Below are 16,969 nucleotides of genomic sequence, written 5' to 3'. Positions count from 1 at the left end.
CGCCGGAGTAAAGTCTGGGTAGAAACGCACATCCATGTTGTCAAGCTTGACCGGTCCCTGTTGCCTGGAGGTCTGCAGGATAGCGTCCCTGTCCCGAAAATTAAAAATCCGGGCAATGAGAGGCCGCGGCGGGGCACCGGCCTTCGGCCTGCCCCCAGGGACCCGGTGAGCACGCTCAACCGCAAAAAGCTTACTCAGGCCCCGGGGCTGCAGATGGGTAAGGATTAGATCTTCCACAAAGAGGTCGGCGGCCTCCGCCTCTCGTCCCTCCGGCACCCCCACAATACGAACATTATTCCTCCTGGCCCGACCCTCGGAATCCTCCAGTCGCCGGTCCATCAGGGCGCTCGCCTGGCCAAGCCGGCGCACCTCCTTTTGGAGGGCCGCCACATCTGTCTCGAGGCCCGTTGTGGTGTGGGTCAGGGAATCGACCCGGTCATTCGTCTTAGAGAGGTCGGCCCTCACCAGGCTCACATCTACCAGGACCGAGTCTATTTTTTGCGCTAGGGTGTCGAAGCGCTGGTCCACCGAGGCCTTCATCTCCGCGATGGCGCCCATGACGTCCCGGAGGGTCAGGTCCACCGGCTGGGCAGGCGCCTCCGTCAGGCCCGCCGGGGACGTGCGCGATGTCTCCGGAGATCCCTTCTGGAGAGTGTAGCGGTCCATACTGTTGGATTGGTGCGCCGGGCCACGGCGGGTCGTCTTCACCTTCGCCCGGTCGCCATCTTGTTTGGTGGACATGTTTGCTTTCCCACCGTCGTGCCAATCTCCGCAAAAGGGCCAATAGACCCGTTCACGGGGTCCGGGGGGGGGAGGGCGGCCACCGCACCGCAGGACGATCCACAGCAGGCGGGTCAGCCGGGCACCTGGACAAGACCACACCACCGCACCCCGCTTCGCGACCCTACCTCGCTGGAGGCGAGGAGGGCGCAAAAGTGAAAGTGAAAGCGCGGGGTACGCGAGTCGCCCAGCCGTGCCCGCCGCTGTTGTTCACTTTGTCCCCGGATCGCCCCACTACTCCAATCCGGGGGGCCGGCACGGGGAAGGCCGCAACCTTCGATCGGCGCTCCCGCCGGTGTTCGGGGTCCGATTCGAACACGGAAAACGGGTGGCGCCTCAGCTCGGGTTCACCGACACAGTCCCCTCAAAAAGGACAGGATATAGCCAGGATTAATGCAGGAGGTCGCGGAGGTCCTCGGGAGCCTCGCACCTACGCGGCCATCTTGGTTGCGCGCTAGGCTCCTCCAAGCTCTTGTGCTCTTGAATCCGTACGTTGGTAATACACTGGTACATGGCCTCTAAGACTCCACACTGGCGCACCTTATGGGGATCGTACGTGCTGCAGCACATCTCATCCAGCGCCTGAAGAAATATTATCACATCTCCCTCGTCCTGATGGAACTCCATTGGCTCCCCTTCGGCAACCCGCATCATCTTCGAGACCAGCAACACCATTTACAAAGTCCCCACTTATCTTGCAGACACGCCCACCATCTCTAGGGGTTCCCGACACACTCTCAGCCAGAACAGCATTAGACTGCAGACTAAGAATCCCAGGATCTGGAACAACATCCCCATATCCACCAGGACCAGCCCAGTGCTGTTCCAATTTAGAAAAGAGCAGAGAACACACCTCTGTAAAGAACACTGCATCACATGCATTAGTAGTCCACAAACCCACTACCCGTCCGACCACTCTTTAACTTTATGCTGGACTTTGACCGTGTACAGCACCCCACAGCCTTTTGACTAGGTTTGCACTATAGATATACCACATACATACAGTATTTGCTTCTGAGTCGAGGAGGCCATATGCTAAAGGCAAGACTTATTGGCTTTGGCAATCCTTGTTATCCAGTAAGTACCTCCCCCTGACCCACCTTAAGCAGGGTGGGGAAAAAAGAGAAAGGAATTTGTGGGGAACTGAAAAGATGGAAGAGGTTTACAGGTAAGGCACAGAAGCGAAAAAACTGTAGATGCAAAACTACCGCTTCAGAGGCGGTTCAGCATTTTGGGCAGCGTTATATATAAGAAAGCAGTGTTGCTTGAAGAGATGGGTCTTCAAAACCTTCAGGAAGTGAAGAAGGGAGGGAGTTTGTTAGACCTGAGAGCCAGCTGAATTCCAGGATATTGGGTAGTAGCAGGCCTGACATCTCTTCTTCCTGCACTCTGTCCCTGACCTCAGATAATCAGGGGTTTCTCAAGAGAAAACATGGCGAATGAACACAAAGTGAAGATTTCCTTCTTCTCTATGCCCTTTGGCTATTACCTGCAAAGCATAGTATTAAATGCACTTATATTTACATGCACTCAGGCTGATCTATTATTAACTTATTTTGAATTTATTACAGTAAATAAAAATTATTTACTGAAGTTCAAATGAAAAAATAAATTCCCACCTAAAGTTTAAAAAAAAATTATGCATTTATAATTATTGAGTGATGTACAGAATCAATTAAGAGTAATTTAATTATATTTTAATACAATTTATGTTACATCAATTTATGAATTAAAAAAGGTTATTAAAATATTACAATTAACAAATGTGTTATTTATAGATTTTGTTCAACATTATATTATATTTATTTATAGTTTTAACTATTGAGAAAAATAACATTTAACATTATTTCCTATCGGGTTTTATTTTAAGCCCCTATTTCCATTATTTTCCATAGGACTGTGATTCATGAGTGATGCTGGATGTAGGCCAGCACGAAGCTGGAGTAATTTACAACTGGTTTGAGTCCCCTTTAGGCTGTAGTAACTTTAGAAATGCAGTTTGTGAATAACATCTCTTTTGTGGGTGGGTACATGTCCTCCTTAAACCCCTCCCAAATCCCATTCCCATAAAGCTCTCTTTATTCCTGCCTAAACCCTTCCCGTTTGGTAGTAGGTATGCCCCCTTTTCCAGCCACTCTCCCGGTCACTCCCACATTTACTTCGAAGTTGTAACTTACATGTGTGAATTTCTCTCCATAGAAAAACCTCGGAGAGGTGGGGGTTTACTCTTGTTGCTTTCGGAATGATATTTTCTAGGACTTTAGTAGTATAATTGGAGTCCAACTAAACGAATTACAAAATGCAGCTTGTGAACAGGGCCCTGAGTGTTCCCTTGCTACCTGCATATAAAGTAAACTCAGGGAACAGCAGAGGACACAACACACTCTGTCAGAAGAACGCTAAATGCAGGTACAAGGTAAGATGACAGCACATATTTCCTTCAATCTTATTAGAAGTGAAAATATTTTAGAAAAAAATAGCACTCTTGTGCATTACATTTATTGTGAGTGAAGTATATGCTGTCTGAATTAGACATTTCATGAAGCAAACACAACTGCAACTTCAGAACAAGGAGAATGCACCCTAAGAGGAAATAAATGTTTCTAGAGCCTGGGGAAAAGCCAGATGATTTCAGTCTCTCAAAACGAAAGAGAAGCGGTTCCAAAAATTGGGGTCAGATCCTGGATATAGCGCTCTCTGGCACTCTCCCTTCTCATGAGCGAGGCACTCCTTGAACCAGATTTACCGAGTGCAAGGACGGAGACCAGAATGGGTGCAGAAGGTTGCATTATTCTGAGTTTTCACATCTACAGAGGTCTCTGTGAGTCATGCAGAGACATTTAACCTGCACCATCTTTTCTACAGGTGACCCATGCCATTCCCTTGGTGCCCCCACACATGATCGAAGGTTTGCATCAACCCGGGTGCGAGGGTTTGTCTTCGTCGACTACTGCCAAAAAGATACTAAGTTATCGAAGGGGTTGCATTTATAGCACGTTACATGTCTGCATTAAAATAACAAGCAGTTTGTTAAAAGATAGTTGTAGAACAATATCGCTAGCATTTCTGTCACTTTCATTCGATGACATGTCAGTGAACTTGGAACCTGATTTGCAGATTGGCAGATGGGTAGTCAGTCACAAACGTGAAGGATATCTCATCCCCTTATTATAAGTGCATTATGATATAGCTGTGACGGATATCTTGTCCACGTACTGAACGTGCATTAGGATACAACCGGGACAGATATCTCATCCCCTTGTTGCAAGTGCATTAGGATATAACCGTGACGGATATCATGTTGCAAGTGCCTTAGGATATAACCGTGACGGATATCTCATCCTTATTTGCAAGTGCATTAGGATATAACCGTGACGGATATCTCATCCTTATTTGCAAGTTCATTAGGATATAACCGTGACGGATATCATGTTGCAAGTGCCTTAGGATATAACCGTGACGGATATCATGTTGCAAGTGCCTTAGGATATAACCGTGACGGATATCATGTTGCAAGTGCCTTAGGATATAACCGTGACGGATATCTCATCCTTATTTGCAAGTTCATTAGGATATAACCGTGCTGGATATCTCGTCCCCTCGTTACATGTGCATTAGGATATATCCATCTGCCAAACTCTAAATCGGGCCCTAAATTATTAGTTTGAAAAATTTAGAACAAGAATCTTACTTGAGAGCGGAGCATTTAATCAGTTCCGGTGCTAGTGCTTGGAGATCTTCTGGTCTCATACTGAAGTTGTAGAACACAACCCTTTGAACTGTAGGGGAATACTTTAAACAAAATGTGACAGCTCTGACTTCGAAGTCGTTTGACTCTCCGCGGTGTTTGGGAAAGGAGAAATCGAATTCCTTCACCTGCTCTGTTGCACTTCTCACAAACCCTTCATCTTGGATCTCATACAAGCAGTGTAAGACATCCATCAGCTGAATTGAAACCGGGTCTTCTGGTATTAGTTTGAATTGTGCTCTAACCCACTCCAATAGTACAGGTTTGACCACTGTCGAGATGTTCCACCTGAGCCGCTTCTGCATCTTGGCCAGCGTCTCCTTGTTGAGAAGGCCGAACAGAAAGCGCACAGTCAGCATTAAGTGACTATGCGCCGGTTTCGAATATCTCTTCAATATATCACTAACCTCTTGCTGTAGTTTCTCTTCGTGTTCCGAGGTTCTTTCACTCCCCTCCAGTACAAAAAACAATGCTGCAAAGAATTCCTGCACGCTGAGATGGACGAAGCTGTACAAGCTGTACTTTTCATCGTCTCGCTGGAAAACGCTGCTGTTCAGGAAGAGGGATTGGACGGCTGGTACATCTAAGCCCAGCTCATTAACATGTTCATCCTCAAACAGTATGTTTTGCTGATAGATTCCCTCCTTGGCCAAGGCGCATAACCTTTGTAGGTTAATTTTAATAATGCGATGTGCAGATTCATTGCTGTGGGCATTTATTAAGTTGGAGAGAAAGAGTAAGTAGACGGAAGTTGTTGTTCTTAAGGAAAACAGAGAATTGTTCTTCGTCTCCAGCTGCTGCTTGATGGTGTTGCAGACAAGCCAGCATATGATGGGCACAAAACACATGGTGAAGAGAATTTGATTTGCTTTCACAATATTAAATGCCAGTGCACCTTCTGCTTCATTACCAAAAAACTTAGCAATATATTCTTTCCGGTCATCTTCAGAGAAGCCAAGAATCTCTGCGAAGCGCTCGTCTTTCACATAATTCTCCAGGCACTGAGTGAGGGTGTTCACAGCCACTGATCTCGTGGTAATTAAAATATGGGACTCTTGAAGATACTGTCTTCTTATTAAACTGATCAGCGGTTTGTACTCTACAAACTTTTTGTCTGGGTCATCAGAAAATCCACGGATTTTAAGTTCATCGAAGCCGTCAATGACGAAAAGTACTTTGCTGGGCTTAGCTTTTATCTCGCTCATGGGTGGGAGTTGCCTCTCTCCACAGCTGCACAAAATGAGGTCCTCTATGGTCTGCTGTCTTTTGAGCTTGTCATGTTCCCTGCAGTTGATGTAAAAAGCATACTCAAACCTATCGCTGAAGAGTTCTCCCGATGCCCAGTCGACCATTATCTTGTGGGCTGTCATCGTCTTTCCGATGCCAGCCACTCCCAGGAGCACCACAGTGCTGGGTGTGCACCCGTACTCGTCGGGGTCGAATAAAGCTTCAATGCTGGAGAAGGAATGCTCGGCTCTTTTCCGCATGAGCGCGAGATGTCTCTCTCCACATGCAATTATTTCATGCCTTCTCTCTTTCTCTACTCGGTAGTTCCTTAAAATGATCAATCTTGTGTACCTTTGACTTAACAGGACATGTTCTCCAACCCGGCTTTGGCAATCTTTCATCAGTCGGAATTTATTTTTAACGTGTTCCTTATATGTCATTGCCTGACCTATTTACATGTAGACAGAAAATTGAATTTTTCAAAATTAGGTGGGAAAAAAAGCAAACATACGCAGCAATTCAAGTGCCTTATTTGATATAGTAAACATACATATTAAAGAAACTAAATCATTGATCACTGTTTTCTAATAGTCATAACACAGGATCTAGACATCTGGACATAAGGAAGCACAGAATTAAGAGCTGAATATATTTTGTCACAACACGGCCTACTCGGTCTCTAGGAAGCGAAAGGAGACTTCTCATGTCTGGAACAATGCCAATAAGCAGGACTAGCTGAGCACACACCCGCTCTGGACACTCAAGGGCAGTTACAACAAAGACAGCAGATATTCAATGGTGCATATAATAGTGTAGAGAATAAGAATAGGAAAAACATTTCAGAACGATTTTGCTCAGATTCCATTAGTCTTCCAGTTCCATTTGAATAAAAACATAACATGTGTATTTGCAAAGCGCACGTATCACCAGGGGCCTCAAGGCACTGAATAACAGATGTCTATTGTTACCCAACCCAATGGTACTCATTTTATCGACCTCAGATAGATGAAAGGCCGAGTGGACCCGCTAGGATTAGAACCTGTGACCATGAGGTCGAACACTGGCCCCTGCACTGGATGTATTGTTTTGTATTGTAATTGCATTTATATAGCGCTTACTACCCCTGACGAGGCATTGAAGCGCTTTTTTGGCGAGTAGCACGCTATTCCAGGACCTATAGAGGATTAGTGTAGAATTAGTATAGTGAAACATGCACGTACATTTTAAGTGGTGGGCAGGTTAGTCAGTTATTTGGATTTGGAATGATAGCAGAAGGATAGAGGAGGAAAAAGGTTTGTATTTTTATAGTGCTTGTTACCCCTCATGGGGTGTTGACGCACATTATTCAGGAAGCCCATAAAGGATTAGTGGTGAATTAATATGGTGAAATATGAAGTAATTTCAGTGGTGGATATAAGTCAGTTATTTGGAGTGAAAAGGATAGCGGAGGGATAAAAGGGGAAGAAAGGTTTGCATTCATATAGCACTTGTTACCCCTGATGGGGTTTTGAAGCGCTTTTCTGGCAAGTAGCACGCCACTCCGGAACCCATAAAGGATTAGTGTTGAAAATTAGTTTAGCAAAATATGAAGTAATTTGAGTGGGGGATATGTTATTCAGTTATTTGGGTAGAGAAGGGTAGGTGGCAGGATAGATGGAAAGAGGTTTGTATTTATAAAGCGCTTGCTACCCCTGATGAGGTTTTGAAGCGCAAGTAGCACGCTACTCTGGAACCCACCAGGATGAGCTGCGTCTCCTGTTCAGAATCTCCTAGGACAGGCTCAAGCCACACTTTGGACTTCCGTAGGTAAAGGCCTCACTAACTCCATCATCATCATCATAAAACTTTATTCGGTTTTACAGTGTGAAAACCATAAAAGTCACAATGTATATACACGTCCCATAAAAGAAGTACATTAAAATAATCTACAGTCCATGGCCATAAAAGATTGCAAATAAAATATGGCAGGTACAGTAAGTACATTTCTGTGCTAAAAATAGAGAACACATTAGAGACATACCTTAGAACTATGAGAACCTCCTCCCCTGAAATAACTAATATTCAAGGCAGGCCCTGGTTCTCACCAAAGATTTCAGATAACCTACAATAAAGATTATACAGTCTGGTTTCAACAGCTGTAAATACAAAAGTGCTGGGCGAACCTGGTAAAAATTAAGCCTCTTTAAGAGGAGGAGTAAAAAATGTCTCCGAGGTACTTCATAGAATTTACAGAGGAACATAAAGTGTAGCAGGTCCTGTGGAGACAGGTTGTCGCAACCACAAGGTGCTAACACCTGTCCTCTGCTACACCCTTTTGGAACGGCAATTAAAAGATGGAAAAAATCCCAAAAGGTATGGCTCAGCCAATGGATGGGTTTTTAGGGTCAGAAATTTACGGACACTTGGTTTGCATAATTCCTGTTCATCTCTTTCTAGCTTCCTGGTGCAAATAAATGCTTTTTTAACCGGTTCCACATCCTTTTTTGTTATAGTTGGCGGTTTTAAGAAAAGTTCCGGGCGCCCCAATTCCGTAAAGCGACCTCTAACATGCTGCAACCATGGAATTCTGGACATATGTTCCAGGGTCATACAGTCCGTTAGGATCTGCTGGGTGAGCTTTAGCTCCTTGTTTGGCCAGCACTTAAGCCAGAACCCTAGGGGACGCAGGGCAATAGTATCACCTACAAATGGGGCCCCCAGTTCTTCATGAGCTATTAGGTTAGATAAACAGGTTGGCATTCCCAGTAGGCGCTTTAAAAAGTTATTCTCTGCCATCTGCAGCGCATCAGCTGTGGTATACCCCCAGACTTCACTGCCGTAACATGCAGTTGACACACCCTTAGCCTGAAAGATTTTCAGCAAGGCTGCAATTGGGCGCTTCCCCATCTTAGCAGCAAAGTTGAAAATGGCGGCAGTTATTCGGATAAGCTCCCCCTTTTTCTTTAGAATGAGGGGCCCCCACTTCAAGCGATCATCCAACAGGACCCCCAGGTATGAAAAAACTGATGTAGTGGGGACCTTCGCAGAACCTACGGAAAAAGAATACTTTTTCGTGGGACGAGCCCCTACCTGCAAGACATAAGATTTTGCATTATTAATCGCTAAGTCACGGGACCCCATAAAATTCAAGAAAGAGTCTAATAAAGATTGGAGTCCTCTAGCGGTTCTCGCTATCAGGACAGCGTCATCTGCATATAGGAGGACGGGGAGACCCCGGTGACCTACACGTGGGAAGTCCGCCCCTGTAGCTACCAGGGCTCCTTCAAGATCATTGATGTATAGGTTAAACAGAAAGGGGGCAAGAATACAGCCCTGCCTCACCCCTCTTTCAATATTGAATTCCTTGGAAACCCGGAGATCCTGTGCATATCTGATATTTGCCTTGGTATCCCTATGCTGATCCATTAGAAAGTCCACAATAGAGGCCTCCACCCCCTTGGCCCTCATGAACTGCCACAATTTGACCTGGTTTACACAGTCAAACGCGGAAGATAGGTCCATGAAGGCCATGTAGATCGTACCTGGGCGGGGTCATTGTGTACTTGCCAAGGATCAGGTAAAGGTTTAAACATTGGGCCACCGTCGACCTCCCCACACGGAACCCATATTGGGTGTCGGCAAGGATATTATGCTCTTCTGCCCATGAAGATAGTCTTTGCAATAGTACCCTCCCACCACCTTAACTACAGAGTCATTGAGAGAGATAGGTCGATAGCAGTGCGTACTGTTTCGATCCCCCTTTTTAAACACTGGCACGATGGTAGAGATGGCCCAGGATTCGGGGCTACCGTCCCTGGCCGCTGCATTCAATACAGCCGCCAGGATCGGCGCCCAGAAAGATGGATCCAATTTGTAAAGGTCCGGCGGAATTCCGTCCGGTCCAGGAGCTTTGTTACTGGTTAGGCCCGCAATTCCCGCCTCTACCTCTGTTAACTCAAAAACCAGATAGTCAGTGTTTGTTGCCCAGGGTACCTGGTCATGGTAACCCATGAAACCCTTAAACATGGATGAAAAGTGAGCCACCCATTCCTCTTCCGTGATGTGGGAATCTAAGATGTTGCCTGTGTCTTCGGAAAACAGGGGTCTGTTGACAATGCCCCAAAACCGTGTGCCATTCCTTAATGTGCTAGACTCTAGCAACTCCCTCCATGCCTCCTCCTTCAGAGCTCTCTTGCGGGTAGCTAGAGCCTGCTTGTATCCTGTACGACATGCCCTTATGTATGAGGGGTTTCTTGGAACAACTTTCAGGGCCTCCTTTAAGTTGCGTGCTGCCTGGGAGCAAGAGGGATCGAACCATCTTGAGTTTGAATTCGATACCTTAGAGGCTGGAGCCCTCAAAAGTTCCCGCTTTGCGTGAAATGGCGCTGAAAGCACAAAGAACATCCCTTGGTAGACTCTCCGGTTGGACACAAAGAGCAAGTTCAGCTACACATGAGTCTCTCACCTTCCTGTGGAAAGCATCTGGGTCAATCTGGGACCATTTAAGGCGGCGCCCACCGTCTATAGGTCTCATGATTCCCAGTACCCTTCCCCTCACTAACTTGAAATCTAACAATACTGTTTGAATAAAACTTTACTTCCTCTCCTGGCCAAAAAACGAAGTGCATAGTCCCTAGTAAACACAGTTTAAACAGCTCACAGAAGCACCCTCTGATGTAGAATATCCCTGTTGCTGGGTGGGGGGTGGAGGCATGGGGGCTGGTTTCACAGGCTTGTGAACACAAAATGGTATCTGGGGGTGCACTGTTTTAACATACAGGTCTTAGCACAGAGCAAAGGAGAAATTTGGAGTGAAAATTAATTGTCACCAGGAATGAGAGGAATAAACTACAGAGTTTGGACTGCAAATCCCACAATTAAACAGATTAAATGGAAGCAATAATGGGCAGGAAAAACCACAAGTTTATAACACAAAACAGGTGATAAAATATGCAATCACAGGCAGGTTATAACTACAATTTTAAACTGTAACAACCACAGGCAAAGACAGTAATCACAGAAAGGGAAAATCATTGTTTTAATAACTTTTGTTTTGGGGGAACAGACAGCACTAGTCTGCCTCCTTACCACTTCCAGGACTCTGCTCACTGCAATCTGGGGCACAGGTACGCTACAACTCACAAGATGGAGGAGAATGATTTGGGGTACACCCAGCAAAGCCTTAAGGGGTCTGGGCAGGTGTCCACAAAGCCACCCGTCCTGGCTACTTCTGAAGATGACAACATTTGCGCTGGCACCCAAGAGCCAGATGATGATTTTGCTACCGAGTAAGAACTATACGTAGACACCAAAGGTTTGGATCTCGGTTCTGGTGCAGAATACACCACTTTTTCCCCATCATCGCAGGAGAGGAAAGGAAATGTCAGACATAGGTCACTTAAGAAATCAAACACTCGGCTGAGGAAGACCTAGCAGCTACAGCTTTGGGACATCTAGCATGTGCAACACCTGAACTGCAAGCTCGATGGAGATTATTTTTTCTTCAACCACACACTGGAATTTTGGCATGTTACCACAATCTTACAGAATATTTAATTCTATTTGGGAAATATAAAAGCTGTAAAGAGTGGAACAATGACATCCATTTAGATATAGAGGATGTACATATAAACGCTGTCACCAGTGCTTTAAATGGAAAAAAATAAGTGCAGGTACTCACCAAATTGAGATGTGGAAAGGAGGAAGTCCTTAGGACGATCGGGGCCACAAAGCATAGGCCCTTCTTCCCCTATCGGACCAGCATCTCAGTCAACATCCATCCTTGATGCTAGTGTTCATACGAACTCAATGGCCAGTCCCGTTTTGGTTGATTCCAATGATACCATAAGTGAGACAATTGTCACTACCATGCCCATCAATGAAGTAGAATCGGATGTAGAAATTTCTCCAGACCCAATAGCCCCAAATGTGCAGGCCCCGAGGCCACAAAGATCAATACGTTCTTGTAGGATTAATAGCAAAACCAATCAGCCCAAACGAGGGGGGAATCGCCCTGTTAAAAGAATTGACCCCTTATTGCCTAATACTCAGCATGACCAAATTAAGTTACTGGATGGTCCCACGATCAGTTTGGACAATGAGCAACTAGATATTTTGCTTAATGCTATCGAGGCCAAGCTTGATCTCCTTGTGAAACCCCTACTGACCAAACTTGCTACAATTTCTGACGAAGTAGTCAGACTGGGTGGTTTAGTGGATACCCTCTTAAATACCGCAAAGGTAGTAACTACCGTCGAAAAAGATCTTGAATCTGCTGTGGTGTCTTCTAATCTCCACATATCTGATCCAACGACGGTTGAGAGCAGTAACTTTAGCTCTGGGAATGATCGTGTTGCAACTCCTGCCGTACCTAACTCCCTCCTGCAGTTGCCGGCCCAAGCTAAACCTTCCTTTAGCTCAGCACTAAGGAAGCAGATGGGTCCCAATGTAAATCATAACAGTTTTAGTAGCCCTCAGCCGGATCTACCACCGTCCTGTGCACCATTTGTAGCAGTGTTAACAAATGTCCCCCCTTTAAACATGTCTGGAAGCAACCACGGCTTTGTTGAATCACACTCCTCTTTAAAGAATAAAACCGTGGATTGGCTTCATAGGCAGTGCGGATTTCCAGTTGCACTTTCTGGGGATATTTTAAGCACTAGAAGAACCAATTGCGTGGGGAAATCACACAAGACTTGTGGAGGGGATTACATAGTTATCAACTTTCGTAATCCGCAACTTACCTCCACGGTGTTGATTAAAGCTGCTTCTCTTCCCACACGAGATGAAGGAATATCCCTACGTCCCCTGGGGTTCTTCTATAGAGACTTTGATATTCAACCTGAGGCTGAGCGCTATCAAGGGAGGTCTAGAGGTTTGAATATGTGCGATGGCCCTACCATTCCCACGTTCAATAGATTTCAGCCCCTGAGTGGCCTTGATTGCAATGATTGACTGGGGCTACCTTCGGTGGTCCCTGGGACTGTGATTGTTCCTATGGGAAAGGGAAGTTGTAGTATGACCAGGGGGGCTTATGAATTAGAAGAGACCACTGGTCTAAAAGACCCCAATGTTAATCCTATTGATGTTTCAGTGGACAGCAGAACTGTAAGACCGACCACTGGTGTTGGGGACAGGATTGATCCAACTACACCCACCATATTAGACAACAGAGGCCGGTGCTTTATTGCATGTTGGAATGTTGCTGGCCTCTTACAAAAGGATACTTGTCTAGGATGGTTTGATTTTATCAATAATTTTAACATTATTTGTTTTCAGGAAACCTGGAGTCTGGTACCCATTAACTATTTGGGTTTTGTTTCTTACCATTTGCCGGCTGTGGCTTCCACTTCGGGCAGAGCTAAGGGTGGGCTTTTGACTCTGATCTCTGTGGATGTGCCACTTATCGTCAAGAAACATGTAACCATTGGGGCCCATTCCCAGATTTTATGGCTTTCTCAGGAGCTGGGTAGAAATATCCTTTTAATCAACTTTTATAATAATGTATTTGACAACTCTAGGCACGAGGTAGTTTTTGCTTTAGAGTCCGCTTTGGCAGATATAGTTACGGGTAACAATGTTATGTTTGATTTCATTTGGCTAGGGGACTTTAACACTGTTGTATGCCCATCCCCTGTCCATAGGGCCTGTGGTTTCGTTAATTGCTGGGGGGAAGGCGTCTGCCACTTTCCCCACAATTCCTATGGAGAGTCATTAAATAAAATCCTGATGACTTATGATTTGGAATTGTTGGAGAACTTGAAGGGTGCCTCTGGTGAAATCATCCCTACATTCACGGGCCGGAATGCAAATACTGTGATTGATTTCATTTGCATCTCATCTAGCCTCAACCAGAGGTGTACAGCACCTCTGATAGTAGATAACCTAATCAGCGACCATAATTGTTTAACTATGGAGGCCGTTCTATGGAAGGCGAAATGGGGTCCCAAACCTAACATAATAGCTAATATCGAACCCCATCGTTCCAACGGTACTAGAATTAGGTGGAAAGGGGATAAAGCAGATATCTTGTCCAACTCCATTATTAATATTTGTCTTAACGATATTTCCGTTATTATAGAGAGTAAAGAATTGACGGATGTAACTATCCCTAAGTTTATTAATATTAATACTACTATTGATGCAAAATTTACAGTGTTCCTAAAGGGCAAATCGTGCAGGCAAAGGGGATGGTTCGACCATGCTAGCACTATTGCACTTAAGGGTCTCAAAGAGGCACTTGCTGCTAAACCTAGAGACATAAATTTGGTTAGGGAGCTTAGAGCCACCTATCAGGCAGCAATTGACAACAGGAAGGCCGAATTAAGGCAAGACGCCTGGGACAAGTTAGACCAGGCGGCTGAAACCTCAGACTCCTCCCTTTTCTGGGCAACAGTTAATTGTCCATTTCTTAAAAATGAGGAGATGCCCGAGCTGACTGCTAACGTTAGCGCAGAAAGTTGGGTTTCCCACTTTTCTATGATTTTTGAGTCGGACAAATCCCTGGATGTAGATCGAGATGACTGGCCTGCCATTCCTTTAGATATATCCATTTCTGAGGTTCAGGATAGTATTTCTGCCAGTAAGGGAGGTAAGGCCCAGGGGCCAGACGGGGTGCCCATTGATGTCTATAAAAAAGAACCTGAGATTTGGGGCCCGTTATTAACAAACGTGTTTAATGCAGCAGTCTGCCTCGGTGTCCCACCCTCATGGGAGGAATCTATTATAGTACCAATCTACAAGAAGGGAGAGAGGAGGGATGCCAAGAACTATCGGCCAATCTCCCTTCTAGATTCCTCCGTGAAAATCATGAGTAGGGTGCTCCTGGTCAGACTCGAAGAATGGGCCGATTCTAATAATATACTGGCAAACTCTCAATATGGTTTCAGGAAGGGACGGGGGACAGTAGAACAGTGCCTCAACCTTGAACTTCTAATAGGGAAATATACGAAGGCCAAGAAAGGATCTCTTTTTCTCTGCTTTGCAGATTTGAGTAGTGCCTTCGATATGGTGAACCACAAGATTTTATGGGAGAAACTTCTGGAAATGGGAGCTCCGGAGGGCATTGTTTACTTCTTGGCCCGGCTATACGCCAATCTCAGATCTAGCGTCCGTTACGGCCCGGGAGGGGAGTGCACTCCTAAGTTCCCTATTAGACGTGGTATCAGGCAGGGGTGTGTACTCGCCCCCCTACTTTTTACACTCTTCATTAATGAGGTTGACTCGGTCTTAAAGACTGTAGCGGCTGATACCCCTAAAACCCTTGATTTTCACATTCCTGTTCTACTTTATGCAGACGATGCCGTTATTTTATCTAGGACCCCTATCGGCCTCCAACGTCTAATGGACAGATTTTCTCTGTTCATTAAGGACAGGAAGTTGAAGATCAATAAATCAAAAACCTTTGTCATGGAGTGTGGTAATAGTTGTAAAAAACCACATTCTTTTTTCATCGAAGGGCAAAAGGTCCAAACGGTGGACTCTTTCAACTAACTAGGTATCACCTTTTCCAAATCAGGTAGTTGGTCCAGTGAGATCAACTATGTAAGGGGTAGAATGGCGAAAAGTGCCCATGGGGTGTTTCAGTTTGCTTCTAAACTAGGGGATAAACGGCTCATGGACATGCTGAAAATTTACCAAATGAGGTGTCTTTCTATTACTCTCTATGGTGCTGGTATTTGGGGGCACGCCCCGAGTGGAAGTCTACAAGTGGAGGAAAATATCTTCCTTAAAAGACTTTTAAGTCTACCCTCCTCGGCTTCTACCGACCTGGTGCATAGGGAGTTTGGAATTCAACATCTCTCAGACTCCGTAGCCCTTAGACCACTTATGCTTTGGCGTGCAATTTGGGTAAAGGAAGAGACCTCTTTAAATAGAGCTATTATTGAAGACTGTCTCTCTACCGATAATCATTTAAAGATTCCATGGGTTAAATTTGTCTCTGATAGTTTTTCTGAAATCTATGATCTTAAAGTAATAGAGGATCACTATGCCGCCTCCTGTTTGACCAAAAACGAGTTGAAATCTGCTTTTATGAACCATAGGAACGAGAAGCGAGGGAGGATCAGTGGTAATTTAACAACCTGTCGGTTTTATGTAAGTTTTAGCGAAACGACAGGGTTTCAACCGTACTTGAGTTTTGTTTCCAGACCCTCCCATAGATTCGTTCTGACAAGACTCCGTTTTGGTATTGTTCATCATTTGGTGGCATTTCCAAGCATTAGAAAACACCCGATTGGTCCTTGCCCATGTGATAATATTACCGTACAAAGCACTATGCACTTTTTACTGTTTTGTTCATTTTATGGGAATATTCGTTCAGCTTTTTTAAAACCCGTTTTTAAGAAGTATGGAGTTAGGACTGTAAAAGATACTATGAAATTGTTATTTAACCCATCACCTGATGTCTGTTTTTTCACTGCCACTTTTCTTCTACGGGCCATTAAAGCAAGGCCAAGTCTGTCTTTTTAAAACTGTTTTAAAGTACTTTTAAATGTTCGATTGATTGTCAAAATGATGATGTTGTTTTATATGTATGTATGTGCTTTTATGGACTTTGTCTCTAAGCTCCGAATAAAGCCTTATGAACTGAACTGAACTGAGATGTGGAGTAGAGGACGGGGTTAGGGGGCGGAGCTATGGGCAGCGCAAAGGGATTTTAGAAACATGTACATTGGTTGTTGCCCTCATTACTAAACCTTGCTCTCACGTGCTGTGCTACAGCATCACTATCGCGACCTTCCTTCTCAGCATGGTTGCAAATAAGTGCTGCTGTGCTCTGCTCTACCAGCAGGAAGCCTTCTCTTCGATTTCCCAAGAGTCGCGAGATATGCCTGTTAGCTGGCCCTGCTCACACCTGTACAGTTCTATGGACTCCACAGAGCCTAAGTGGACTCTATGTCAGTAATCACAGTGTGTCAGGCCCCTCCCAAACTTCCTGCCGGGTCTGAATGAACGCCTTCTGAAAGCTGCTCTATTCGTACATTGTAAGGGGAGATTAGCGCTCCATCAGAGTGTGTCACAAAAACGGATCCACTCATTCTCAGCTGCGTTACGCTTTTATCTAAATGCCAATTTCACTGAGCTCTGCTTACATACCCATGAGTACAGGTACTCTCTTTAGACAAAGAGAAGTTCACGTACTCAAGCGCTGGAAATTTACCGGCACTTCTACTCGGTACCGGTGAGTACCGGTCCATTTAAAGCACCGGCTGTCACCAATGTATGCTGAACGAG

General features: G+C 45.2%; 1 protein-coding gene across 2 annotated transcripts in view; it reads right to left on the bottom strand.

Annotated features, from left to right (window-relative positions):
• The window catches only part of LOC146835436 (NACHT, LRR and PYD domains-containing protein 3-like), a 368,932-nt gene that overhangs the window by 229,598 nt on the left and 122,365 nt on the right, over positions 1–16,969 (bottom strand). For both annotated transcript variants that reach the window (XR_014960731.1, XM_085602993.1), the window contains exon 5: positions 4,472–6,203. Coding sequence is in view for 1 of the 2 variants with exons in the window: in XM_085602993.1 (XP_085459119.1) it covers positions 4,472–6,203 (1,732 nt within the window). In the remaining variant the exon portion in view is untranslated. The remainder of the gene's footprint in view (positions 1–4,471; positions 6,204–16,969) is intronic.

Source organism: Triturus cristatus, chromosome 4_2 (assembly GCF_964204655.1).
Source record: "Triturus cristatus chromosome 4_2, aTriCri1.1, whole genome shotgun sequence".
In the NCBI taxonomy this organism is placed as follows: Eukaryota; Metazoa; Chordata; class Amphibia; order Caudata; family Salamandridae; genus Triturus; species Triturus cristatus.
Note: the sequence above shows the minus strand (reverse complement) of the source record. Positions and strands in the feature narration are given on the sequence as shown.